The 27,061-nt window shown below is 36.5% G+C and overlaps 4 protein-coding genes across 10 annotated transcripts; 2 read left to right on the top strand and 2 right to left on the bottom strand.

The window, feature by feature from the left end:
- The first annotated feature begins 83 nt into the window (after nt 1-83).
- LOC114872905 (protein transport protein Sec23A) lies at nt 84-4,041 on the top strand. Of its 3 annotated transcripts, none has more exons than XM_029180654.2 (11): nt 84-265; nt 386-668; nt 751-837; nt 896-1,392; nt 1,463-2,113; nt 2,186-2,339; nt 2,407-2,558; nt 2,620-2,794; nt 2,860-3,081; nt 3,277-3,297; nt 3,795-4,041. In XM_029180654.2, the coding sequence occupies exons 2-11, from the start codon at nt 390-392 to the stop codon at nt 3,882-3,884; spliced, it is 2,328 nt and encodes a 775-aa protein (XP_029036487.1). In that variant the 5' UTR covers nt 84-265; nt 386-389; the 3' UTR covers nt 3,885-4,041. The 3 variants fall into 3 exon arrangements, with proteins under 3 accessions (XP_029036487.1, XP_029036494.1, XP_029036501.1); XM_029180661.2 differs by having other exon boundaries at nt 84-269; XM_029180668.2 differs by lacking the exon at nt 3,277-3,297.
- An 8-nt stretch (nt 4,042-4,049) lies between these two features.
- LOC114873002 (calcineurin B homologous protein 1-like) lies at nt 4,050-5,736 on the bottom strand. 4 transcript variants are annotated; one of them, XR_003788844.1, is made up of 6 exons: nt 5,375-5,735; nt 4,965-5,228; nt 4,790-4,883; nt 4,582-4,713; nt 4,403-4,462; nt 4,050-4,282 (listed from the first exon to the last, which is right to left on the bottom strand). XR_003788844.1 is itself a non-coding variant. In XM_029180840.2 (5 exons), exons 1-5 carry the CDS (start codon nt 5,439-5,441, stop codon nt 4,459-4,461), a joined length of 561 nt encoding a protein of 186 aa, XP_029036673.1. In that variant the 5' UTR covers nt 5,442-5,735; the 3' UTR covers nt 4,050-4,458. The 4 variants fall into 4 exon arrangements, 2 of the variants coding, with proteins under 2 accessions (XP_029036673.1, XP_029036655.1); XR_003788843.2 differs by having other exon boundaries at nt 4,403-4,713; nt 5,375-5,736; XM_029180840.2 differs by having other exon boundaries at nt 4,050-4,462.
- A 417-nt stretch (nt 5,737-6,153) lies between these two features.
- On the top strand, nt 6,154-7,121 carry LOC114873015 (protein transport protein Sec61 subunit gamma). The gene is made up of 4 exons (XM_029180852.2): nt 6,154-6,265; nt 6,592-6,698; nt 6,767-6,869; nt 6,946-7,121. The coding sequence occupies exons 2-4, from the start codon at nt 6,605-6,607 to the stop codon at nt 6,953-6,955; spliced, it is 207 nt and encodes a 68-aa protein (XP_029036685.1). The 5' UTR covers nt 6,154-6,265; nt 6,592-6,604; the 3' UTR covers nt 6,956-7,121.
- Nucleotides 7,122-7,392: 271 nt separating this feature from the next.
- Nucleotides 7,393-26,831, bottom strand: LOC114872898 (activating transcription factor 3). Of its 2 annotated transcripts, none has more exons than XM_029180633.2 (4): nt 26,735-26,831; nt 11,124-11,382; nt 10,318-10,454; nt 7,393-10,131 (listed from the first exon to the last, which is right to left on the bottom strand). In XM_029180633.2, exons 2-4 carry the CDS (start codon nt 11,359-11,361, stop codon nt 9,700-9,702), a joined length of 807 nt encoding a protein of 268 aa, XP_029036466.1. In that variant the 5' UTR covers nt 11,362-11,382; nt 26,735-26,831; the 3' UTR covers nt 7,393-9,699. The 2 variants fall into 2 exon arrangements, with proteins under 2 accessions (XP_029036466.1, XP_029036475.1); XM_029180642.2 differs by having other exon boundaries at nt 11,178-11,382.
- Between the last annotated feature and the right edge of the window lie 230 nt (nt 26,832-27,061).

Genomic DNA, 27,061 nt, shown 5'->3' with positions numbered 1-27,061 from the left:
CTAACTTCACCTGGGGGTGTTCGGGAACCCCTTAAAATTATGACCCCCCGAGAACAAAGTCATGTCCAGTCTTTCTGTATCTGTAGTCACTGTTCCAAGTGACGTGGCCTCAATGACGGCACAAGTCGTGTTCGTACGGTGAAATTTAGTACCTTTAATTAAATTATAAAACAATGCTGTAATTATGAGAACTTGATACCGAAGTTTGCTCAAAAACATTTTCAACTCGTTAATGAGAGTTTACAACAATCATACGTTAATTTACGTAAGTAAGTTTAACCTAATATCCTCAGTCATGCCTACATACTTGTCACATATTTAAAAATTGTATATTTCAATTACATATGATTCAACCTTAACATCGTATCATTCTTTGGGATTGCAGCAACATGACTACTTATGAGGAGTTCATTCAGCAAAATGAAGACCGCGATGGAGTACGTTTTACTTGGAATGTTTGGCCCTCATCCCGAATTGATGCCACAAGACTTGTAGTACCACTGGGAACTCTTTACCAACCGATCAAAGAAAGACCAGATCTTCCACCAATACAGTATGATCCAGTTCTCTGCACAAGATCTACTTGCAGAGCAATTTTGAATCCATTGTGTCAAGTTGATTACCGTGCTAAGCTATGGGTGTGCAATCTTTGCTTTCAGAGGAATCCTGTAAGGCTCAAGCTGCTTTGATCACAAATCTAATTTTGCTGATTTTAATTCAGTAAACTGACACTTTAATTAACATTTTTAGTTTCCTCCACAATATGCAGCCATCTCGGAACAACATCAACCAGCTGAACTAATCCCAATGTTCTCAACAATTGAATATACTATAATGGTGAATACCCATGTTTCTAACAATTTGCTCTGTTTTAATTCCTGTTATTTTTATGCAGAGGGCACAATGTTTACCACCAATTTTTTTACTGGTTGTGGATACATGTCTGGATGAAGAAGAATTGGGTTCTCTTAAAGATTCATTACAAATGTCACTCTCCCTGCTTCCACCTAATGCGCTAATTGGCCTTATTACATTTGGAAGAATGGTTCATGTTCATGAATTGGGTTGTGAAGGATGCAGTACGAGTTATGTTTTCCGAGGTACCAAGGACTTGCAACCGAAACAAGTCCAGGATATGTTAGGTATTGGTCGACCTATGCCTGGACAAAACCCGAATCAACAAAGAGGACCCGGCGGACAACCGTTACCGCCCGCTAATAGATTCTTACAGCCGGTCCATAAGTGTGATATGAGTCTAACAGATCTTCTAGGTGAACTGCAATGTGATCCTTGGCCTGTAGGTCCAGGAAAACGTCCGTTGCGATCTACCGGTGTAGCGCTGGCTGTTGCTACTGGTCTATTAGAAGCTAGTTATGCTAATACAGGAGCAAGGTATCATCAGTCATAGATCACAGTATCATAATTAAATTTGAGCACTTTAAAAGAATTCTAATATTTCTAGGATAATGCTGTTCGTCGGTGGACCTTGTTCTCAAGGGCCTGGTCAGGTTGTAACGGATGATTTGAGGCAACCAATCAGGTCACATCACGACATCCAAAAAGATAATGCCAAGCATATGAAAAAAGCAACTAAACACTATGATTCTCTCGCATCAAGAGCTGCAACGAACGGGCACATAATTGATATTTATTCGTGTGCTCTTGATCAAACTGGTTTGCTAGAAATGAGGCAATGTTGCAATTCAACCGGTGGTCACATGGTCATGGGAGATTCCTTTAATTCCTCATTATTTAAACAAACGTTCCAGCGAGTATTTGCTAAAGACAATAAGGGTGATTTAAAAATGGCATTTAACGCAACGTTGGAAGTTAAGACGTCCCGAGAAATTAAAGTTTCCGGAGCGATTGGTCCTTGTGTCTCTCTGGGGGTGAAAGGATCAAGCGTTGGAGAACAGGAAGTAGGATTAGGTGGCACTTGCCAATGGAAATTCTGTTCTCTCACGCCGTCCACGACTACGGCGTTGTTCTTCGAAGTCGTGAATCAACACACCGCGCCAATTCCACAAGGTGGAAGGGGTTGCATTCAGTTTATCACACAGTATCAACATAGTAGTGGTCAGAGAAGAATTAGGGTTACTACAATTGCAAGAAAGTATGCAACTGCTGTATTCAAATTAATGAACATTATTATTGAACTTGAAACTTATGGTATTTCTAATTATAGTTGGGCAGACGCATCGGCGTCGTTGCATCATATAAGCGCTGGGTTTGACCAGGAAGCAGCTGCTGTTCTTATGTCACGTCTAGCAGTGTTTAAAGCGGAAGGCGATGATGGTCCAGATGTTTTAAGATGGGTTGATCGTATGCTCATTAGACTGGTCAGTATTCGTAATTAAATCCATAATTTAGAGCTGACGCTAATAACTTAATTTACATTCGTTACAGTGTCAAAAGTTTGGAGAGTATGCAAAGGACGATCCAAACAGTTTTAGACTTGCCGAGAACTTTTCATTATATCCACAATTTATGTATCATTTGCGTAGATCGCAATTCCTTCAAGTATTCAATAATTCTCCTGATGAAACTAGTTTTTATAGGTAAGCTATTCTATAGTAATTCGATGTGTATGTTATTGTTAATCAAATTGTCCATTTACAGACACATGCTCATGCGTGAAGATTTAACAAATTCATTGATAATGGTACAACCAATCTTGTATAGTTATGGATTCAGTGGTCCACCAGAACCAGTTTTATTAGATACCTCGTCTATTCAACCTGATAGAATTTTATTGATGGATACTTTCTTCCAAATACTCATATTCCACGGAGAGGTAATTTTGTTATCATTATATAAATAATAGATGATATGATAGCAACGTTTGTTTATGGATTACAGACAATTGCGCAGTGGCGTCAATTGAAGTATCAGGATTTACCCGAATATGAGAACTTCCGGCAGTTATTGGCAGCACCCGTTGACGATGCTGCTGAAATACTGGCTGGAAGGTTTCCTGCACCTCGGTACATCGATACCGAACAAGGTGGTTCACAAGCGAGGTTTTTGCTAAGTAAAGTGAATCCAAGTCAAACTCATAATAATATGTATGCCTATGGAGCGGTAAGTAAATTTTTCTTTAGTTATCGTTCTTTAATAAGGTACATTTCATATATAACTATTCATAATTATCGACAATTCAAGTCCTTTTATATCGAACTTTATTTAATATTCATTTCCGACGACATATAAATATCAATTACAAATCAATCATATGTAACTAATATTTTTTTATGTCACCCGTGAACCTGCAACCAGGGGATGCCGATACCCAGTGGGGTGTGTTTTCCATTCATTTGATAATTTTTTCTTTATATGTACGCTTTCATTGCTTTAATAATTTAAATATGTGGGGTAATGGGGTAAAGTTACAGTTGATATCTAACGTTACAGTAAAATATTTATTAGTGTATCTGATAACAGTATTAAAATATCTAACAGATATTGACTGTTACTCGGCAAATTTACAGGAATATAGGTACTGGGACATCTTAATCTCTATCTTATATTATTTAACACACCTTCACGTTATTACCATGCAAGCGTCAAATTACTCTACACGTTTTAACAATTTTTGTACGATTCTATCGTCACAATTCACTGGTGGTTGGCATCGAGGCAATTTTTTTTATTTTTTTATTCATAAAATATGCTTTTACAGACTATGATTAAATCTTTTATCTTTCGCCGGTTTTGGGATAAAATTTCTCAGCTTATGTCTTTGTTTCATTTCGATTATCGATTATAATATCTAATCAATACCTGCTTCAATTTAGGAGAGCGGAGCGCCTGTCTTAACTGATGATGTCAGTCTACAAGTATTCATGGAGCATTTGAAGAAATTGGCTGTATCGTCCACAGCCTAAATTGCAACCCTCATCGTTTTGTATATGCAAAATTTAGTACTAAAGGATGAGGAGTTAGTTGCAAGTACAAGGATAAAGTAGATACAGCGCGAATTTATACATATATATAAAAATAATTACGCTATAATAATGAAAATATATAATTAATTAAACATAATTCCTTAATTATTTTTTCGAAGTCCAAGTATAATTCGTGTACAAAACAAAATACATGTTAACAACGTAATACATATTTTAGATGTATTCCAATTTTTTAAAGTGCGTCATCGGTAGTATAACTTATTTTTCAACGGTATTATAAGTAGACCTCGTCACTTTTTTTCGAAGATTGTAAACAGTGTAATAAGTCGTGTAACGAATTAGACATTGTAAAGAGTAGGTTGTCAAAATCTGTAATTCTATGAAATTTATACATTATTAAACATAGAAGTGGTATATAAGTGTACAAGTTTTTTAATAATTAAAATTATTGATGATTTTCGTAAGATTTTTAAGAGGAATAAAATTCAATGATTCACCTTTCAAATACATTGATAAACGTTTCGATTTTCCGTCCTATGTAAAATAAATCAGATTATCTGTGAAAAAATTAATTATTACGTTTAATGCAATCAATTACAATTAGGTTTAATACATTCAACTCATCAGCAAATTGTGCATTATTAAAGGAAACAATCAAATAAATTAGCTGAGAAACCTTATAGACATTTTTTGCTCAACATCTGTTCTTTCCAGAGTTTTGCAAAATTCATCAAATGATATCATTCCATCACCATTCTCATCAGCTTCCATTATGGTCCGTTCTGCAATACTAGTTAACTGTTCTTCACTAAAATAAATATGTACAATTATAGTTTACCTACACATCATGAGTCACTTTAATTTATGATAGATAATTCCCTCACCTAATATTTGCCCCAACCATCATGTGTAAAATAGCTAGAAGCTCGTCTTTTGATATCAAATCATCGTTATCCAAATCATACATTTTGAAAGCAACTAAAAATAGTAAACATATGATACATCATTTTACAATACAATTTGGAATTAAATGCTAATATTACAGTACTATTAACTTACATTTTAGTTTCTCTTGCCTAGAATTTAGCCTATTTGGACTATTTTTCTTAATTGGTCTAAAGTGAGCCAGCACTTGCATAAATTGTAGAAAATTCACCCTATCATTACCGCTTTCTTCAAAGAAAGCATTTACAATTCTATCACCCAGAGGATTAATTGCCAATTCTGGAATTCGAAGAAAGTCTTCTCTACTCAGTGTTCCACAATCTCCGCGATCGAGACTTGTAAAACGACTGTATAAGCGTTCAATTTGATTTGGAGTAACTGTAATTCCATTAGAATATTAATTTAATTACCACATGTATATTAAAGAAGCATTTATAATCATAGTTTTTCATTAAAATAGAAATCGATCTTTCACCATAGTAACTACAAGTACTATTTCGAAATAATACTTCAATAAAACTTACATCCAGTGGCTTCCTGGATTTGCGCTATTTCTTCTTCGCGCAAAAGTAAGCTAGATCTATTACCCATGTTGTCTTAATACGACAATTGACAAATTTCACCTTATCACAACTGAATACTTAATAACTTTAACCTAACTGTATGTTTCCTAATTCATATTTGCTATTTTCGGTCAAAGTACATTTTGTACATACACCAAGTAGAAATGGATGACAGGTGACAGGCTAATCAAATGTCAAGGTAACTGATAAAACTGATAAAATATTAAGGCCGATATACAACGTATTATCAAAGACTTCCAAGAGATTAATTCAACAAACATAAATGAAATATTATAAATTATTGTTAAAAAGATATATGCACAAGTTCTTGGTAACTAATTCTATCCGCCAATTATTAACGTCGTGCTGGAAAAAGTAGATACTCTAGGAACTCTTTGATTATAAGGTTTCTACTATTGCATTCCCTATCACTTTATTTATTAATTTAAAAAAACATTATATAAACTAATACACTTATATACCACACATTGTAATTGAAAAAGAAATGCTATTCAATGATTTTATTACACGCTTCAAACTTTCTTTATTAGTAGCTTGAGTAATGAACTCGTATGCAACTCTTTTATTTGTTTATTGTAGAATTACAAATATTATATAAAACTTCGAGTTGGATTTACGTGTATATTGAAGTAAATAATTTATATAAAGTTTCTTTTCTTTTCTTCGTTTAAATGGCTTGGAATTCGCGCTGCTGGGATCCGATTCCAACGTCAGTAGTAGGAAGTGACGTATTTACAGCACAGTGTCCACGTAGCGCCTTCAACTTCTGACGAGCGCAGTTTTTCGTACGTCAAACAACACTTTGTAAAACGTTCTCCGATCGTAAGCAACGTAAGTATCGTGCTTTTGTGTATTATCTCTCCAATTTACATCAGTGTAATTAGAAAAAGCAGTATTAATGAAATAATTTACATTTGTTATAACCTACAACATACATTCTGTTCTCAATGAGTTAGAAATTAAATGCATATCTAGGTTATTGGATATGAAACATATAATTTGTATACGATATTTTAAGTATGAAAACATATGTAATTTTGCGCACTGCCCGTGTAAACTTTTTGACATAGATTCAATTCAAACGTTCTAATTTTAGGAAACGTTATAGATACGTCTGGATTATCATAAAATTCATTGTAAGGGCGTTTTATTTTCAGTTTCACGGGCACAATGGACCAAGTGAAAAAGCTAACAGAACCCGGACGTCAGTTCGCAAAAGACAGTATTCGTCTTATCAAAAGATGTACAAAACCTGACAGGAAAGGTAACATTCAAATGAATTTACGTAGCATGTAAATTTTACATCTTTAACTCATTACGTGTGTTACTTAGAATTTCAGAAAATTGCCATTGCCACAGCTATCGGTTTCTGTATAATGGGTTTCATAGGATTCTTTGTTAAATTAATTCATATTCCAATTAATAACATCATTGTGTAAGTAGACTGAATCTTTGTGGATATCTTTTCCTTTGGAATATTTTTATTTATGTAACTGTTTGTATTTTTTCAGGGGTTCATAAGATCATGTTATATAGGTACAATTGAAATTTAATAAGGTTATTCATCTTGTTCTTTATCAATGCATCTTTATTTATAAGATAAAATTATGTATTTTATTTTGAATTGATTGTGATTGAGGTATGTGAATGTGTGTGCATAATATAAATAATGAATTTTATAATAAAATGTGTGTCTAATACTTATTTTTTATGTCTTTTATATTATAATCTTCATTATTTTTAATCAAGAACAACACGTATACCGTAATTCACCAGTGTCCATAACTGCGAAAAGACCAGTTTTCGTTCTTCGCGCATCTCTAGTACGCAACTTCGCCCTGATTGGCGATACTCCCAAACGAAGTGGAAAGCGATTAGCAGAGAGCTCGTTGCGTTCCCCCACCATCTTTCAACCTGCGCGTCGCAGTTATGGACTCTGGTGAACTGCGGTATAAATATTAGTATTGAAGGCACTTTTATTTAAAGAATAAAATTTTCCCTTAGGTTACAATGATAAAATTTTGTCAGCCATTTCTCTAGTTTTAATATTCAATGCATTTCTCCTAGGGAAAAATAGCTGTCGCATGGAAATCCATGGCCAGGTACTCAGTAATTAAAGACAATAGTACGATTTTGTTACAACAAATAAAATCTTATATACTGTTTGCTGTTATTAAAGTTATTTTGCACTTATTCTCTAGAAAGACTTTTTAATACATTTTACTAACAAGATAATGAACCTAGAAGTCAGATACTATAAATGACTGTATCTGGGATTTTAATAATGGCAGTATATATTGGATAGCAAACGTAATTATATCAAACTACACTCTACATTTAAAAAAAAAAAGAAACAATTTTGTTCATAATTTTAAACAAATATGTGATTTTCGAAACATGATCGCAATTTAAAAAAAATGCAATACTTTCAAACAGTCTGCAAATCATCCATAGATAAAGAAAGATCAAACAGTGATTGCTTAATATAACTGCGTGTGATAAATCCAATACTTAAAGATTGTTTAGTACGTCGATAATATTATTAATAATTTCACCGCATTCGGATGTTTTCTCTCAATATGTCAACAATAGAAAAAGATTCGTATATAAATATAAACTCTCGATATGTCTGGATACTTTCAGAACTTTGCATTAGTAAATAGACATCGATAATATATATATATACGCTTAACATGGGTATTAAACTATTTAAATACTCTCTTCAGGCAACTTAATAAAATTTATATAAAAAGCAAATATATATATATAATATATATAGCACCACACGTGTGTAATTGCTACGTGTTGACATTCGTCTTACGAATTTTAAAAAACATCCCTATTAATGTTCGTAGACGATAATTAATCTCGTGAAGAATAAGAGGAAGACTTTGTCTCACTTCGTGTGACAGGAAGTGTAAGAAAAATCTTCTTCTTCGTTAGATCAACTGGCGGTAACATTCCGAAGATGAAGAAAAGCATTTTTTTTTTTTTTTATTCCATGGACTTGAAGGCGTGTCGCTATTATAATTGTATCGCGTTTGGCTAAGTATTAAACTAGCTTCCATAAATTGCAAAAAACGCTTAAGCGTAGCCCAAGGTGCGTTTGCTAAATTCTTTTTGATTGATATAAAACTGTAATTTGAATTGATCGACTAATGGCTCTGGCGATTCTTTGGCATATCAAATGTATAAAAATTGTTCAAATTACATGATCAGAATAATAAATATTCAATTTGAAAATAATCTCTCTTTACAAACGCACCGAGGGAGGGTAACTACCCACAAAATTGAGGTATGTCGTTAGATTCTTGTCATTAATCGTCATGTACTTGTAACGTCTTCATTAACTGTTAATGACCCGTGTCTTGTGTGTCTGTATGTGCGTGTCTGCGCGTGTAAATACATAACATACGTATAAAATATGCACATTTATAATATTAAATATCGTTCGATTATTCGTATAATTATAAGTATCCTTTGAACGCGGTTTCATAATCGCGCGTCACAATACACGTAAATAATCGTGATCAATATCAGAAGACTTACGCTGAGTTATACTTGGTTTCTCACTGGTGAATCGAGAAGCGGTCGCGTGTGAAAAATAATTAACAGCATTAACGCAGTCTGCAATTTGCAAAATACCCGCCCGATTCTCGCTTAAAATAAACGAAACATCTTTGCGATGCTCTTCATTATCGACCGATGATTGTACCAATTACAAGAATATAATTCCCAATATCCCGAGCATCGCAAAAATGATTCACAGTACCTTAAATTTATCAATTACATTAATTATACCTTAGAATGTCACAGTACTTATGTTCAAGGAATTGGTTACTTATTTTCAAGAGGGTTACTTTCAAGGAATGTCTTCAGGCGTTCAACGACGAACGTTTCGAGTATAAAGGATCGTGTTAAAAAAAGAAAGAAGAAGAATAAGGACAAAGAGAGAACAGGAGCGCTATAATAATGACCTTACGAGCTATAAGACTTGCGATTAATAAAAAAAGAGGGAGATCCAGGAAGCCCGGTTTACCGGAAATGATAAAGGAAGCCAACAGGTAAAGGATCACATTTTCACAAAACGAAATCCTCTGCGTGTCACCTAGATGTTATCATTTTTCTCGTGTCTTCTTGGAATGCATACAACCGTTCGTTCACCGAGGACCATCTTCAGCTTCTCTCCATCCGGTAAACCGGATCTCCTCAAAGGTATCTCCACAGAATCGCGTGGCAGACGTTCCTTGCAATAGATAAAGCTATTAAACCGTGCAACCGGTATCCGTGGTCGGCACGTACGGGCTCTCCTGTCGGTAAAATTCACCCTCGTACTCCTCCACCTTCACCGGATAATCCGTCACACAGTTCTGAGGTTGATTTAACGCTGGCGGAGGTTGTACGAAATTTTCCTGGTAACTCGGCAACTGCAACGGTTCTGCATACTGCTGATACGACGTGTCGTTGCTTTGTTTCAGACACGTCGGCCTGTGGAAACTCAGCATGTCCACCAGCCTACGCCTCTGGGTCTCCAGCTCCTGGATCTGCGACTTAAGGTCGTGGTTCTGCGTCTCGAGGATCTCGGACTCCTTCACCAGGATCACCGTCTTCTCGCGTTTCTTTAAACGACACTTTGTCGCTGCGATTTTGTTCCTCTCTCGTCTCCTCCGACGCCTCTCCTCGTCTTCCGGCGTCAGCTAAAATGTAATCGTGAATTTTTTAGAGATGTTTTTGGTATTTCATAATTAATGCTATGGAATGATATTTGTCTAATCCAATTTCAGGCGAATGGGTACCGGAAGCGCGACTTACAGCGCGGATCGACCAAAATCACAACCGCTTTATTATTTATAACGAGAAGAGTATGCGAGAGGATTTCTTACTCCACTGCGGCCGTTGTTGTTTCCCCCTTCGTCCTCTTCCTCGTCGTCCGCGCTGCCATCTTCCTTCTTCGTCCTCTTCTTGGTGTCATCTCCGCTTCCATTAGCTCGCCTCTTCGTTTGTAACGTCAACTTCAACCCTGTAATATGTTATTCGTAATTAATTTGGATTCGTTTGAAAAGAAAAGAAAATTACAAAATGTAGCATCGCTCAATGTTACAGAAACTTGAAGAAAATTGAAACTAAAGACTTGGACGTTCTAAAGGAAGACAGACGAAAATAAAAGGAGTCGTCTAGCGAAAAGGTGCAGCTTCAAAGAGCAGTTATATAATAGTTATGGCAGTAACATTGCAAAATTGTACCATCACTCGTTTCTGTCTCGGCTCGTTTATATATCTCGTCCTAGTTACGTGAGACGTGTTTTACTTCCTTCGTATCATTTGTTCGCCTTCTGACATCTTCAATAATAAATATCAGGTTTTAGTAGGCGCGAAGACTATGATCCTTTTTTATTCTGTCTTCAAAATTCATCGAAATGAAAATTTATTCTACAGGATGGAACCGGTGATTATTTTTCAAATGATATTCAAATTAATTTCATTTTGCGATAATTGTTTATTGAAAGTTTTGATAAAATGCTTGAAGGAACTATGGTTGAAAGCGAATAGTCAGGCGAAGGCGATGCTTAGGAGAGCTCGAGAAGGGCCAGAAACGTCCTTGGTGCCGCGAGATTCGACAAAAGAAACTAAGAAGACGAGAGAAGAGGACCCGGTAGGATTATCAAGGTCACCACCGGATGGATGGGTACCTTCTTTAATGAGCTGACTACAGGTGTGCTGAACACTCGGTGGGCTCGGCTCACCGCTGCTAGTCGAGTCCGTACGATCCCTGCTTCTCTCGTTCGTGTAACCCTCGAAGGGATTGGTCATGGCGATTAGGGAGTTTACGATTTCCGGTGTCCTTGGAGTGACCTCGGCCGCCGCGACACCGAGAAGACCCGCGGCAGCCGTCGGACTAGGATTCACGTTCACATTCAGGTTGTACATGGTCGGTTATTACCATTTAACCTGGAACAAGAACAGAAGAGACCGAGGTGAGATTAGGCGGATATGGAGGTAACCAGATTGGAGATGAACGACGTGTACGGACTATTACATCTTCTGACTATTACATGGTTACAAAGTTTTCTCCCTTCTCTAGTAGGCATACTGGTGCCAATTTGTACCAACTGGATTTGTTTAATTAAAAATTATGAAACATGTGAAATTTTAACATGAGGATGTATTATTTATTTAAAAAAAAATATATAAGACATTAGAAATTGAAAATTCTAATTTCCACCAGGTACCAATTTGTACCATGTGGATTTGTTTAATTAAAAATTATGAAACATGTGAAATTTTAACATGAGGATGTATTATTTATTTAAAAAAAAATATATATAAGATATTAGAAATTGAAAATTCTAATTTGCACCAGTGTGCCTACAATGGGTGCTGAAATGGGTGCCCTCCACTTTCATTGCCAAAATAGTTACACGAACGGCTGGCACTGGGTCTTTTAGACCCACGTATTATAACTTTACACATGTTATGTTATATTCTACAGCATCTTATTTTATTTTCAGCTTCGTCATCATGGGGGTCATCCGCAATCACGAAGACTCCATCCATCGCTAACAACTCTGCTTCGTTAAACAATTATTTCCACGTGGAACAAAAGAGAGCCGCGTAAAAACTTTTTCTCAGGCTCATTAAAATCTCAACGTTAATCAAGAGTTTTTTTTTTCTTTCATTTTACTGCTCGTTTTCCGTTCTAGCTTTTATCTTCCATCGAATATATCTCGACGTGTTTATGATTTCTGATACACTTTTGAATTATCTTCGAGCCGATTCTCATAACAAATAAAACTCGAACGAAGTGCGAAACTCTTTCGAATTTTTCTTTTGTAAATATCAAACTTTTTTAACGCTACGAGGAACAATCACTTTTCTCTAGATCCTCCAATATTTCAATCTTTATAATTTATTGTAAACTCGGTCTGGAAATAAAAATGAAATGATATTTCTTCAGGAAAATATCCAATAATTTTGGAAGAACAAAGCTTCTTTAAATTTAATTTTGACACACTTTTTGTTTTAACGATATTTCCAATTTATCGTAATTTCTTCTACGCTTATTAAATCCAATTAAATTTCAATTCAAATACCAGCTTCGAATTGTATCCATCTAAACAATGGCCCGCGGCTGGTCGCAGCGCGCTAAGAAATTAGCAAAATTTTTCTACACAGTTAACGATGACACATCAATTTGGACGATCCGTTTCCTCCAACCGAACAAAGTCTAAAGTTCGGTTAACATTTCGTCGAAACGGTCCGCGAAGAATTAACAGATTTCTTCTCAAACAAAGTACCAATGGTACCGGCGTTTAAATGGAACTCAACGACAAATATTTCCTGCCTCGTAGCGAAGCGTTAGCCTCGTTTCGTTCTCCCGATTGTGCATTCTTCTTTCCGGGGAATGAGAAGAATATTGATACAGCCTTGGACGAGCGGCTATTGAGCTCGAATCAATGCGAGAACAAAGAGGAATTCAGGCTGAATCGCGGTAACAACGATAAACCGAACCGGAAGCTGAAGATCGTTATCGATGCCGCCAACTGTAACTAGCTTTCGACGATTATCAAAAGTTGCAACTCGTTCAATAACGTTTGCTGATACTCGAAACGAGCCAGCGGTTAAAGCTGACAAGTCGTTTGATAACAGTTATCGGTAACGAAAAAGACTCGGCAAAAGTTTCTGTCACTCGATCGTGTTTCAAATATTACTTTTCTTATTATTTTTAATATAATTTTGGAAGAAGAAATCTTATTAGTTTTTAAAGGATTTTGTATTCTACTTTGAAAATTAGATTCTTGATTATATTCTGTGAAATATCTTCCAGTTCGTTATAGTTATTCTAAAAATAACTGTGGATATTAATTTAACAAAAAAAAAATTATTGCTAATTAGCTAACTATCTTTGTTTCAGGTGCACCATCGAGAGCCCAAAAGCATCCCGGAACGTTCCCATCGAGCACACAGACGACCACCTTCCGGTAACCTTTCCGGCAGAAGGCTTACGTAACCCGCGATCGTTGAATGAAGATCGCAAAAATAACGTACGATCTATCCAGGACGCGCAAAAATCCATCAGACGAGGCGGTACCCGCGGTAGAAAGAGGGAAGGGGAACGCTAAAAGCTTGTCAATTCTCGTCAAAAATACATTTTTGACGGGTGTACGCGAGCGTTCGAGCACGTTCCAAGACGTGTCCTCTAAAAAAGAAACGGCTACGTTCTCCAGGCTAGAATCGGGGCCCGGTTTGTTTTCAGCCGTCGAATTCTTCCGTAGCTCGGTTTCGAATTGCCCAATCTCCTCTCGACAAAGAAATCACTTCAACTGTCTGATTTTTATCGTAACTAGCTTTAGTAAAATGATAATTACATAGATTTTTAATAATACTAAAAAGTTACTAGACATTATTCTTAAGTTAGGTCTGATTTAAGTTTCACTAGATGAGTATCTAGTTACCCCTATAATTAGGGATAGTTATTTTCTCTTATACCTTCAAAATTAATACTTTCCGATTTTTAATAATATTCAAAAGTTATTAGACATTATTCTAAGATAAAATCTGTTTTAAGTTTCACTAGATGAGTATCTGGTTACCCCTATAATTAAGGATAGTTATTTTCTCTTATACCTTCAAAATTAATACTTTCCGATTTTTAATAATATTCAAAAGTTATTAGACATTATTCTAAGATAAAATCTGTTTTAAGTTTCACCAGATGAGTATCTGGTTACCCCTAGAATTAGGGATAGTTATTTTCACTTATGCCTTCAAAATTAATACTTTCCGATATTTAATAATATTCAAAAGTTACTAGACATTATTCTAAGATGAGATCTGTTTTAAGTTTCACCAGATGAGTATCTAGTTACCCCTAGATTTAGGGATAGTTACTTTCACTTATGCCTTCAAGACGAATACCAAAGAATTGATTTTACTTTAGCAAAGATATTATTTAAAAAAAAAGAAAGGAGAGTGTTAGAAATGAATTGCTACGTCTTTCTAGGGTTAATATTTATTTCGAAAGTTGAAGATACAGTTCTTATTTATCAAATAACAGTGTATTTGGGCTCTCTTTCTTGTCGGAGGACCTCTTCTTTCTTTTTGTAAGAGTGCCAACTCGATGCAGGAGAGTGTGCGTGCGAGAGAGCCGAGTTTCGTAAGAATTTTATCGTTCCGTATTCGGAGCCTAATGCCCTTGCAACTCCTCCTTCGTAGCCTTCTATGGTTCCTCCTTCTCTCGGTGTTTCTCACTGTGTGTGACTCCTCCGCCATTTCTTTCGACTGTTTCTCGCGCACTTCTTCGACCGGGCATAAAATCAACTTCCTCGGACCGGATCTCTCTGGATGTGTGTTTGGGCCGGAGACGACCCAGGGTCTCATCCGCCACAGGCATACCCACTGACCTATATGCCATGGAGGAAGATGACTCGCAGGCGCTGACTTTGTAGCGACAGATTCGAGGCAATCTCAAATTTGAACAAATTTCAATTTAGATTTAACTTTAATTCTACTTAATCTCCCTTTCGATAAACGAAGTTTAAACGTTTATCAATCTATAGGAGGATCAATGATCGACGTTATGGGGTGCAATAAAAGTGTAATCTAACATTCTAATTCTGTCGATTTCGTATCAACGTGATCGTGATAAGAAGGTAACAATTTATCTTGTTATCGATATTAAAAGAATCTAGATATTTTAACAACGAAGAAATCGAATTACTTCTGTACACGTTGGAAACGAAGTTTGTTGATGGGGAAAGGGGAATTCTCGCCGTTTTCTGATGTGTTTAGTCGCGCTGATTAAACGGGGAGGATAAAGAATCGAGGCCACGAAGCGGAAGGAAGAAGACTACTCTTAGATTTGAAAATTTCTGCGTCAAAAATAACCTGATAAACAATGCTGCAGATTAAAATAACCTCTGGAGCAAAAACTAACTAAATTTTAGTCACTTCCTTCTGCAAGTAAATTTCTACAAAATCACCATCGATGTACGTGCGAACTTATTTTTAAAAAATGACAGTTCTATTGTTTTGTTAGCAGAATTCATCCTCGACGATTTATCGCAAATGTGAGTCGTTCTTTTAAAATAATCGCGGGTTAAACGGGACGCGGTAATATCTGCTAGAGAACAAGGAAAAACCTGAAGTTTATCTTGAATGCCAATAAAAAAATAAGTTTATGATTCGAAAAAATTTCTTCTAAAATTTCAATAAAGAAAATGAATCAATCGATTATGCGGTAGGGTATACGGATCTTTGCTCTCATAATCGACGTCTGATGGGAAGCTGCTGTACGATGCAACAGATTGAAATAATAATCGACGAATCGAGTTTGTTTGAATGGGAACAGGTGTCCGATCGAAGCCGTCGCCTCTGCACGTTGTTAAACGTATAAATAGAAACCGTTTGATTTTGATGTATGCCACGAACGCTTTGGTATTCGGCTGATCTTTCGTTGAAAGATTCACGAAACAAAAGTTTTTTTGTCGCGCTATTTTTTGGGGGAAAAAAAATCAATTCAGATCCGAGTATCCCGTTGGTCATTAAACTTGATCCAAAAATTAAAAGAGCAAAGGACCTTAAAGGAAAAGGGGAAGAATGCAAAAGGATTTCATTCAATATTTTTTGATAATATTAAATGGGGCCCCATGATCGATAACCGTGTAATCTTTGGTCCAAAAATCACAGCGTCCCTTGTTTGCTGTTTGGTTACCTTAAACGCGAACGCGAGTTCTCCGGAAGGAAACAAAGGTTTCTCTGTGGCCAACTACACAGCTGAACGTTCCTTTCATCCGGCGATAAAGTCGATAAAGTTTCCGCTAACATTACAGAGCTTTTGTTATTAGAAAAAGAAGGTAGAACCTTTATTTTTCATCGAATATAAATCGTCGATAAACCGCGGTCGTCACTCTCGAAGGTGATTCATTTATTCTTTCTTTTCAACGATTTTCAAAAAAATAAAGCGAAACGATCCTAGGTTGAAATATAAATCGTCGAGAGATTAACGGAAACGCGGGGTTAAAAAAGATGGTTTTTTCGAGTGCGAGAAAAATGAATATTCGTTGGGGAACACGATGATAAAAAAAAATATTCGTGAAAGCGTTGAAGAAATATTCACATAAACCACGTATGCAAATGTTGCACCGGTTTCGATCCATGTTGCATCTCTCTTTCTCCTTTGGATTATTCCATATTTGTATATTATCTTATAATTATCGACAAGTCTCGAGAGAAAAACAGTGGAACCAGATTTTCTTTTTTCTTTTTAATAATGAAGTAAAAAGATACACTTTCTGTCGAATGAAATTAATGATTCCACGTGCAAAGTTTCTCTTTTCATTTTCTTTCTTGTTACCATTTGAATTTCTGTGCGATCTCGTCTTGTTTTAATCGAACTGGTTTCTTTCGTCTTACCAATTGATTTCTTTTTTATGTTCTCATTTTTGGAGACTTCGAAAATGATGTAAAATACTTTGGAAGTGTTTTAAATTAATTTGAGTCAGTTCAAAATGTTCTGAAATATTTTAAATACATTTCAGGGGAATTTGAAGTAATTTGGAGTATTTAAAAATATTTGAGATAGTTCAAGATACTCCCAAACGATTCAAGACGTCTCAGAATAATTCCAAACCCCTCAAAATTCTTTGAGACCCATATGAATACTTTCAAATTCCATGAGGCTATCTCCAAAAAATTCGAAATACTTTGGAGCTCCCTCAAATTGCTCCGAAATACTTTGAGATACTTTAGAATTCTGTGAGGGTTTCGCGAATACCTCAAAATTCTTTGAGACCCATATGAATACTTTCAAATACCATGAGGCTATCTCCAAAAAATTCGAAATACTTTAGATATCCCTCAAATTGCTCCGAAATACTTTGAGGTGCTTTAGAATTCTGTGAGGATTTCACAAATACTTTGAAATACTTTGAGGCACCTCAAAACACTCTCAAACCATTCAAATACTTCACAAATACTTTGAAACATACCACCTGAAAATGCTCCAAAATAATTTGAGAGGTCCCGGAATACCTAGAAATACCTCAAAGTTCCTTGAAATACTTCCAAATCCTCCGAAACCTCTCAAGTCGCTCCTAGAATGAAAATAGTTGCGGATGCGTCAAGTGACAACAATGTAGGAGAAGAATTTTCCGTGTACACGAGATCCTTCGTGCGAACGATGCATCGGAGCGTTGCTCGTAAAACGCAGCGTGCGTCAAGCACGGGTCATAAATACACCCAGGGCAACGATATATCGAAGGTGGCCCCCTTTCCGCAAAAGCTACGGAGACGCGTCGAAAATCCCGGCTACGCTTTTCGTCATTCGCGCGCGGACCAGCTGGTAATTAATCTATCCTGAAGATCCTCGAGCCGTGCCTCGTTTCCCTGGAACCATGTGCCATGGTTCTCACCCTAAATCCCATCACCCGTGACGGGAACCGTTCACGGGGGAAATGGGAGGGAAAAAAGCCGAGCAACGATTCGGAGGATGTCAGCCAAGGACGATAAGGGATCTCCATGGAATCTCATGGATTTTCAAGACGCCTTCGTGTCCGTACACGACCCACGATTACTTTCGACCCTTTGAAGTATTTTTAGGAGCTTTGAGGTACTTTAGAAACGCGTTGGAACAGTTTGACACCTTTTGAATTTCAGATGCTTTGAAATTGTTTAGAAAATGCTTTGAAGTACTTCGAGGCGCATTTTGAAAATTTGTGAAACGGATTCCTTGGAATTGTTTCAAATTATAACGAAATCGGTGAGTTGAAATTTCGTATAGGTATTTGAATTCCTGAAAAGATGTACAAATTTTTCTTGATGATCAATGCGTCTTGCAATATTACATAATTATCCCGCGTTCCTCGGCCCGATGTTACGACCGACATAAAAGAAGTCTTATGGTGGTATATACAAGGAGAGTTTCACAAGGAAGAACGTGTATGTAGAGGAGAAAGAGAGAAAGACGAGATTGGTTGTACCGAGAGAGCAAGGAAGCTTGCGCAACCGGTGCCCATCTGGCCAGAAAGCTTTTATCGTGCTTTTTCGGTACGGTCGTCGACATAAGCGTGGGCGGCCTAATTCCTACGGCTGTCGTTTCTGCAACGTACGCGTCCGATCGGCAATAGAAAGAACAGACCGGTACTACTTCTTCCCTGTGGATCGAAATCCCATATGAACACTCCTACGAAACTCGCGACCAGTCCACGATTTTACGACTCTCGATTCGCTGGAACCGGGTTGGGGGGATCGAAGTGAAACTCGAACAGGGACGAAGAATCGAGGATCAGCGATACCGAAAGATTATGAAACTGATTGGAAGATATCGGAGTTACCGATATTGAAAACTGGGACTAAAAGTTGGGAATTTAGTGAATTTTGAAATTTGCAATTTAGGAAACTAATGGAGTACCTAAATTAAGAAATTTATGAACCGAGAGTCTATAAGTAATCTAGTCTGATAATCTGGAGATACAGAGAATTAAGGTCTAGGATTGATAGAGTTCACAGAAACTCGAGAATTTAATTCCGTTCTTATGTCTGGTAGGATTTAATTGAAACAACACGGTGGAATGGGTATCTAATCGTCTACTTAGCATACTTAGATAGGTATTTAACATTCAGATTTTCAAACATTTGCACATTTATCGATGCAAATTAAATGCAGAAACGGAGGAGTTTATTTACAATGTTGCTGAGGATATGATCAAGTTTCGGAGATTTTCAGAAACGATTAAGAGTTCGTAAAAGTAAAGCACCGGGTAGCTGTCGGTAGCCGTCATGCTCCAGGGCATCGGTAAAGTAATTTGCCGTAATTAAAGTCGTATAATTGGGACGGATAGCACGGTAATACTGGTCTCTTGCTACCTTGTTCCTCTTTCGTTTCTGCCACATTTTGTGTTTCGTTCGATGGAGGGTTCTTGAGTTAAGTAAATTTTTATGGCGCGTTTCTATAATAATAAGTAGACTAATTTCTGAATTAAAAATCGGCGCGTTTTTATACCGGAAATAGGCAAATTTCCAAGTTAAAAATCGGCGCGTTTCTATACCGAAAATAGGCAAATTTCTAAATTAAAAATCGGCGCGTTTCAATACCGAAAATAGGCAAATTTCTAAATTAAAAATCGGCGCATTTCAATACCGGAAATAGGCAAATTTCTAAATTAAAAATCGGCGCGTTTCAATATCGAAAATAGGCAAATTTCTAAATGAAAAATCGTCGCATTTCCCATACTAAAAACAGAGGAATTTTAATAGCGAGCAACGAAAGGGTTAACAGGAGTCGCGCGAAAGGCGATCGGCGATCAAATGGCGTTCATTACCGAAAAGTCCTGGCGTTTCCTACGCACACATTCGTCCCCGCACTATGTTTGGTGTTCGCTAACGAAATTTATGCTTCCTGCCCGCTCGTAACGCGACCACACGCTCGTCGACGCTCATGTAATTTACATACGAACCCGGCATGTGTGAGCTTTGCCTATGAGTCTGCCTCGAGCAACGAAAGAAGAAATCACCGTAACGAGTTTACGTTTCGTAGTCACGCGTACGACTGCGTATACACAAACTCGTAAATATTCGATCGAGTGGGTACATTATGCCATTAAATGATAGGGATCGATTGAAAAATTATCATAAAACTCCATTCAGTATACACTCGAGGAGCCCGAGTGTTCCACGTCGTTTGATGATAGATATTTCATTAGAAATCTTAATTGACCTACTGTAAAAATTTTCTTTTTAACAATTTTTAACATTCTGGATGTGCAAACTGCTCGAGAAACTCTTAGAGTTACCACTATGTCTGTTTCAACTGTGATCTTTCGAAGAAACAGTTACGAGGGGAACAATTAATGGAGATTGATGTCTTCTGTACCCGCATGGTGTTCTCCCTTCTTGGGGAATCGTGCTCTTGGTATACGGGCGCGAATTTGTATCCTGAGAAACCATGGAACGACTGAAATACCGAGTAGAAAAGAGATTTCAAAACTCGCTTGAATATTGAATATCGTTGAAAACGAAGTTTTCGAATAGTGTAATTTAGAATAATTTTCGAGCATGGGTTTGAAAGTTTCTTTGGTGCCCCTCAGTAATTTGCTTCGAGATACTTGAAGAGGATTCCTGAAGAACTCTCGAGTTCTTCCACTGATGAATATCGGAATTTGAAGTTTCTCAAGAGGCTAGTATATCATACGATCTGCTATGAACACTGTGGAGGTCTCGCGTTACTCAGAACCGAGAGTTATTAATGTTTATTCTGCCTCAGTTCACTATTCATGATTAATTTTATCTTAAAGGCATCGCTTTATAGTTGGAAGCTATCGAGAAGGGAATTATCATAGTTGGGAGCTAGCAATTTCAAAATTATCATAGTTGGAAGCTAACAATTCCCAAGTTACCATAATTGGAATCTAGAAATTCCTAAGCTACCATAGTTGAAAGCCGGCAATTCCCAAATTACCACAGTTGAAAGCTAGCAATTCCCAAATTGTCATAGTTGAAAGCCGGCAATTCCCAAATTATCACAGTTGAAAGCTAGCAATTCCCAAATTGTCATAGTTGAAAGCTCGCAATTCCCAAATTATCATAGTTGAAAGCTCGCAATTCCCAAGTTACCATAATTGGGAGCTGGCAATTCCAAAATTATCATAGTTAAAGGCCAGCAATTCCCAGATGACCACAGTTGAAAGCTCGCAATTTCCAAATTATCATAGTTGAAAGCTCGCAATTCCCAAGTTACCATAATTGGGAGCTGGCAATTCCAAAATTATCATAGTTAAAGGCCAGCAATTCCCAGATGACCACAGTTGAAAGCTAGCAATTCCCAAATTATCATAGTTGAAAGCTAGCAATTCGAAATTATCATAATTGGAACCCACCAATTCCAAACTTATCATAGTCGAAAGCTATCAATTGAAAAACCATCATATTTAAAGCATCCATTAGAAAATGTCCCTAATAGCACAAATTCCAAGAGTGACTAGAATCGAGGTAAGGATAACGATGCACGATATTATGCTGGTAATTTATAGCGAACGAGCAGCAGCAACAAATCTGTGTCACTTTAGAGATCAAAGCGAAGTCGAAGTCTACTACGAGTGGATTGCTTCTTTAAATTGCTTCTGCAATGCTGACAGAATGGCACGACAGTTGTAAATAATGCTCGCTATATAACGCTAATAACAATTCTAGCCTGAATTACTTGATCTCTCATGAAATGGAGAAATTTGTAGGTGTTTGGTATGTTGCTCGACTTTCTCATTGAGGAATCAATGATATAGCATGTCTCATTAGCTATGAGTTAAAAAATATGACGAAGGCAATTCATTAAAAAAAGTACGAAGTTTAAAAAAAAAATATTAAATTGACAAGAAATAGAAATGATTATCTGACTCTTAAGAAATTCATAAATTAATTCATTAATTATAACTCACGATTCATTCTCAGAGTAAATAGCTGTGTATTGCATATCAATCTTCCAAGCAAATACCAAATAATTGCACACTCTGTGCTGAATATTAATCATGTCAGGAACGGTTATAATAAATAAAAAAGAAATTGATACATACAATCTACAAAGTATCGGTAATAACTACCTTCACAAACATTGAGAAGAAAAATACTGAACTTATGGTAGAATAGTTTTGAAATTATTTTATTTGAAGAGGAAATCAATTTCCATTAATAATTTAAGTGGTAATGAAATAATTTTCAATATCTTAAGAGAAAGTAATAGAAATATGAACTGGGAAAACCACAAGAACCTTGTTGGCAATGAATTATAACTGCAAGGAGGAACGCAACGTTTGATTAATAGCACGGAATAAATCGGTGGCTAATTTATGTAAATCCCGACTAAGAAAATTAGTAGAGTCCCAATCTGAACATTATAATTATCGAAGATGAAATTGTACTCAGCAGACTTGTGATTACGTGTTCAATTAATCCAACGACATCGTTGATCAAAGGTATACATTTGCAGTGAAAGTGGTAAAAAATAGTGGTGAAAAAAGAAGTGGTAATAAAAGACGAGGGCAAACATAATCGTACGTGTTTAATGAACATTGAGGAATATATCAAGCGTTAATTTATGCGAATCCTTGCATTAAAAAACCATCGTTATGCTAATTGAACAGCACAATTATTAAATGAGAAAATGCTACCCCCCAGTTGACACGAATTCCTATTTAAAAAGAAAAAAAACGCAACAATTACTTTTTGTGGCGAGAAACCTTTTAAATCGCCATAATAATTTCATTTCCATACTTTTAACATATCGTTAAACGTTGCCAGATATTTCATATTTGGCCTTGTGCTGTCACGATACCGGTGGAAATTGTGTTCAAAAACCTTCGTCAACAAACGTGGGGAAGTACTGCAATTCTTAATTTTATAATGTTTTATTATTACTGAAATTTGTGCTTTGAGGACTGAATTTTAATTTGAGGGAAACTTGAAAATTGGGGAAATTGGAAACTAGGAAATATGGGAATTGAGAATTTGGGATTTGCGAAACCGGTGAAATTCGAAGTTTGGGGATATGGAAATTGGGGAAATTGGAAGCTGGGAAATTTGGGAAATTGTAAATATGGGAATTGAAAATTTTGGATTTGGGAAACCGGGAAAATTGAAAACTTGGAATTTGGGAAATCAGGGAAATTCGAAAATTGGGAAATGGGAAACTTAGAAAAATTGAAAAATTTTTAATTTCGAAATTTGGAAACTTAGATGCTTGAAAACCTAATTGGAAAAATGAACGAATGGAACGAAAAGAAATTTAACGAGATAAACTGATCCCACTTGAAATCGTAACTGTTATTCGCGCGCAAATCCATCCTATCACCATTTCTCTACGATGCAGATTAGCATTTTAAATTCAATCGGTACATTGACGCCCTTGAACAATAATGGCCTCCCCCACCATTTCTTTTTTCCCGTCCGCCTCTCACTCTTTCACCGTGACAACTTGCAAATCCAGTTATATCATCTCTCGACTTTGTAATCAGCTGTGAGCAAGAAGGTGCTCTCCTCTTTCCCTATCCATAAGTACATAAACTACTCCTTTCGAGCTTCAGCTCACCGATAAATCAATCGAAATCGAGCTTTTATCCGCGCCACTATTTTCCCTCGATCGCAGTAAATTCAATTAACACGTTGACTGACACGGGCCTCATTGCTAATGAATATCATAAGAAGTTCTATATAATTAAAACGAGATGTAAAAATGAAATCTATGAATAGTAATGCCATTGTACCCATAACGTGGAATAGAAAACTGAATAATTAAATGATCGTATCTTTAATAAGTGCGTTGACTATCAAAGGGGTAAGCAGTGATTGGTATCAAAAGAAATTTATGGAATAATTAAAATTTCAAGTTTTAAGCTTTGAATATTTGATACTTGGAATTTGCAATTTAGAATATTTGAAATTCTGAACTTGAATTCGTGAATATTTAAAATTTAGGACTTGAAATCGTAAATATTTGAAACTTGGAATTTGCAATTTAGAATGTTTCAAATTTCAGACTTGCAGTTGCGAATATTTGAAACTTAGAATTTGCAATTTAGAACTTAAAATTCCAAATATATGCAATATGAAATATACATAACTTAGCATCTGAAATTTCGAAATACGAAATTTGCAATTCTACACATTTGGATGGAGTCTTAGAAAGGGGTCAAGAAAATATATATAGACGAGTAACTCTTCGTAAATTCTACCAAGGAAGGTGAAAATGAAAGAAGAAAGATTCGATGAAAGCGGGATAAAGAAGCAAAAGTATTCATTCGACTAGTTGCAATATTTGACGGCCTTCGGCATTATGGAAATGCGCACGCTATCTGACACGCGTGCAGATCCTGTATGGGCGAGTTTCGAAGCCGTAGACGATCTAAGAAATTAAATGTCAGTAAGGTCACGGTCGCGAAGGAGCGAGGAATCTTTGCCGACCTATCGGAGATAATTACTGGAAACTGTCGCGATAATGCGTTCGAATCTCTCTGAAGATTTCTTCCTTTTGCTAATTCCTTGTTCACCATGGAATTGGATTTTCTCGGCGTACACTTAATGCCATCAATTTCGAAGCGGGAGATTTTGAAAGTAGCGTGGGTGGATAATCCTGAAAGTGATTAAATTAAATTACGTTCGTTATGAATATCTTGAAAGGCAACGATGGAAATCTAAATCCGAAAGAAAAAATGTCAACGATAAAAAACTATTGAAAATAGAAAGAAAAAAAAGAAAAGATATCAATGTACGAAAAGGTATGCCGATGTTACGTTGTCCAACCTTGCAACTAATTATCACACCCAGCGGGACTGCACCTTGAGAAGATTGGCACGTTTGCATAGCGAATGCAAAGATAAGATTATTATTGTATAATGGTTATCAGCCGCGGAGGAAGTTTATAAATGAAAGTAAACATTTAAGCTTCATGATCTCGCGAATCTCTTTCTCTCTCACTCTGTATATTCAATTTTCGACGATGAAATTTGTTTCGAAAATTATTTGCATAATTCTCCTTCGCTTCTTATTCAATTACTTTCGAACTAAAGTACAGTGGCGAATGATGAAGAATTTTAAATAAGCACTTATCCCTGATGCACTCTTGCAATTGTTTTTTTAATAATAATAAATATGAGGCGTTTGAAAATCGAATAAAATAAAATTCCAATAATTTAATTAGGAAATCAATTTTCAGTTGAACAAAATTTTAATTAAACGCCAAATGTTTGTGCAGCGTTTATTTTTAACCAATTATGTATATTGATTATTGCATCCCAACGCAAACATATAATTGTTGTCGCAACGATAACGTAGCTACATAGGTAACAAGGAATCGTTGGTAACTATTTATCGACATACGAATCGGGAATTGACAAGGAAGACATGTTTTCAAAATCAATTCATATTCATATTCAGCCGCGAACTATAGAATCGATAGATCGTATCGTAAACCCCGGGACCAATGTTCACTTCGAGATTTACCATCGTCGATAAACAACGTCGGTAATATTTTTTTTATCACTACGAGGAAGGAAATGAATTTCCAAAAAAGTTCAATCGAACACTATTACGTTCCCACGCGAATAGTTTATTTTTCCACCGCATTTCTAGTAAACATTAAGTCGTTCGTAATAAACATACTCCACGTTTAAACCACCGTAATATGAGGTTTTATGATTACGGTTATTTGTGATCCTACTTAACTCCACTTTACATGCCAATATAAACATTATACTTTCGTTCGTATACACATACGCAGAATTAACCTTACACGTTGCATTGTACTCGAAAGAGTTTACAAGGATAAAATGCATGTAAAGAACACGAGTGTTTAGTTTTAAATGTTCAGCATTGTGCAATCAACAACATTGGTACCGTGTGAGGATGCTATATAGTCTTTTACTAGATCCGTGACAATGTTGCCAATGTTCTGTTTCGCTATATTTAAGGTTCCCCACTTGCAACCGAATGTTCTTTGTGACATCCTCAGGTGTCATGAACCATTCGAGGAGCAACTACTATTTTACATAGCAGCAAATTGGTAAAAAGGGAAATGATTTTTCGTGAATTTTTATTTCGACAACTTTGCTGCACTTCTTATCGCGTGAACGCGGTAACCAATGCTCGATCCTATAGCTAACTTCATATTTAAGAAAACACATTCGATACACGAACGATAGCGGGATTTTTCACGCTACGTTAAATCGAATGCGAGATAAATAGAAAAAATCAAATATAACTGTTCTGTCGATGGACAAAGAAAAAATGATAAAAATGTAACAAAAATCGAGAGACAAGTGTCGTTTTATCGGACAATGTACACATTTAGTGAAGTAACGGCGCATTTAACATATTCTTCTCTCGATTCTTGCCGTAATAATGCAACATATTCGTAATAAAGCTCCACTCGGTTGGTCGCATGACCTTGAATAACCGCGAACTCGATTTTCGAGATATTCGATTGTACAAACTATTATCGATACTTTTGACATCTGTATTAATCGATAATCTATCAAAAGTAATTGTATTCGTGAAAGTAATTAATATAAAAATGATACAAACGACCGCATTACCAAAAATCAATAAAGAAGTGTCACAAAGTTCGTAATCTAAACTAGTATTTGTCTGAAGGTACTTGACAATTTAATCTACGAAAGGGTTCTAATGAAATTCCTGTTATAACCTCGATACCCTTTAATACACCCTCGAACTATATTACAAGAATAGCGACTCGACCTACAAAGAGCTTTATCACGTGCAGAGAAGACGGTTGTTTTAGGTGCGTGTACGGGGGTCCTACCTTTTTAGTTGCGAACAACAACACAGCGTCCCGATACGCCCTACACCGTCCACCTCCGTCGGCTGCCGGCGCACGACTGTGGATAATTCGCGGTTGCGACCGGCCTAGATATATACGGGCTATTTTTAGCAACTGTCGTCACTGGGAACGGATGCGATTGGCTGACAGTGGCGTGGCAGTGATCCATGATTGGTCTATCTCGCGAATACGCCGCGAGTACTGGTGCAGGCCTGGCTTACGACTGGGCGCGACTCGCGGGCACGACATTTGTTGACATGAAACTGTCAGAGAATACGCGCTCCCTTAATGTGCCGGCATTTGAGTAGT

This window comes from Osmia bicornis, chromosome 7 (assembly GCF_907164935.1).
Source record: "Osmia bicornis bicornis chromosome 7, iOsmBic2.1, whole genome shotgun sequence".
NCBI classification, from domain to species: Eukaryota; Metazoa; Arthropoda; class Insecta; order Hymenoptera; family Megachilidae; genus Osmia; species Osmia bicornis.
The sequence above is the reverse complement of the archived record's forward strand: the minus strand, read 5'-3'. Positions and strand labels throughout refer to the sequence as shown.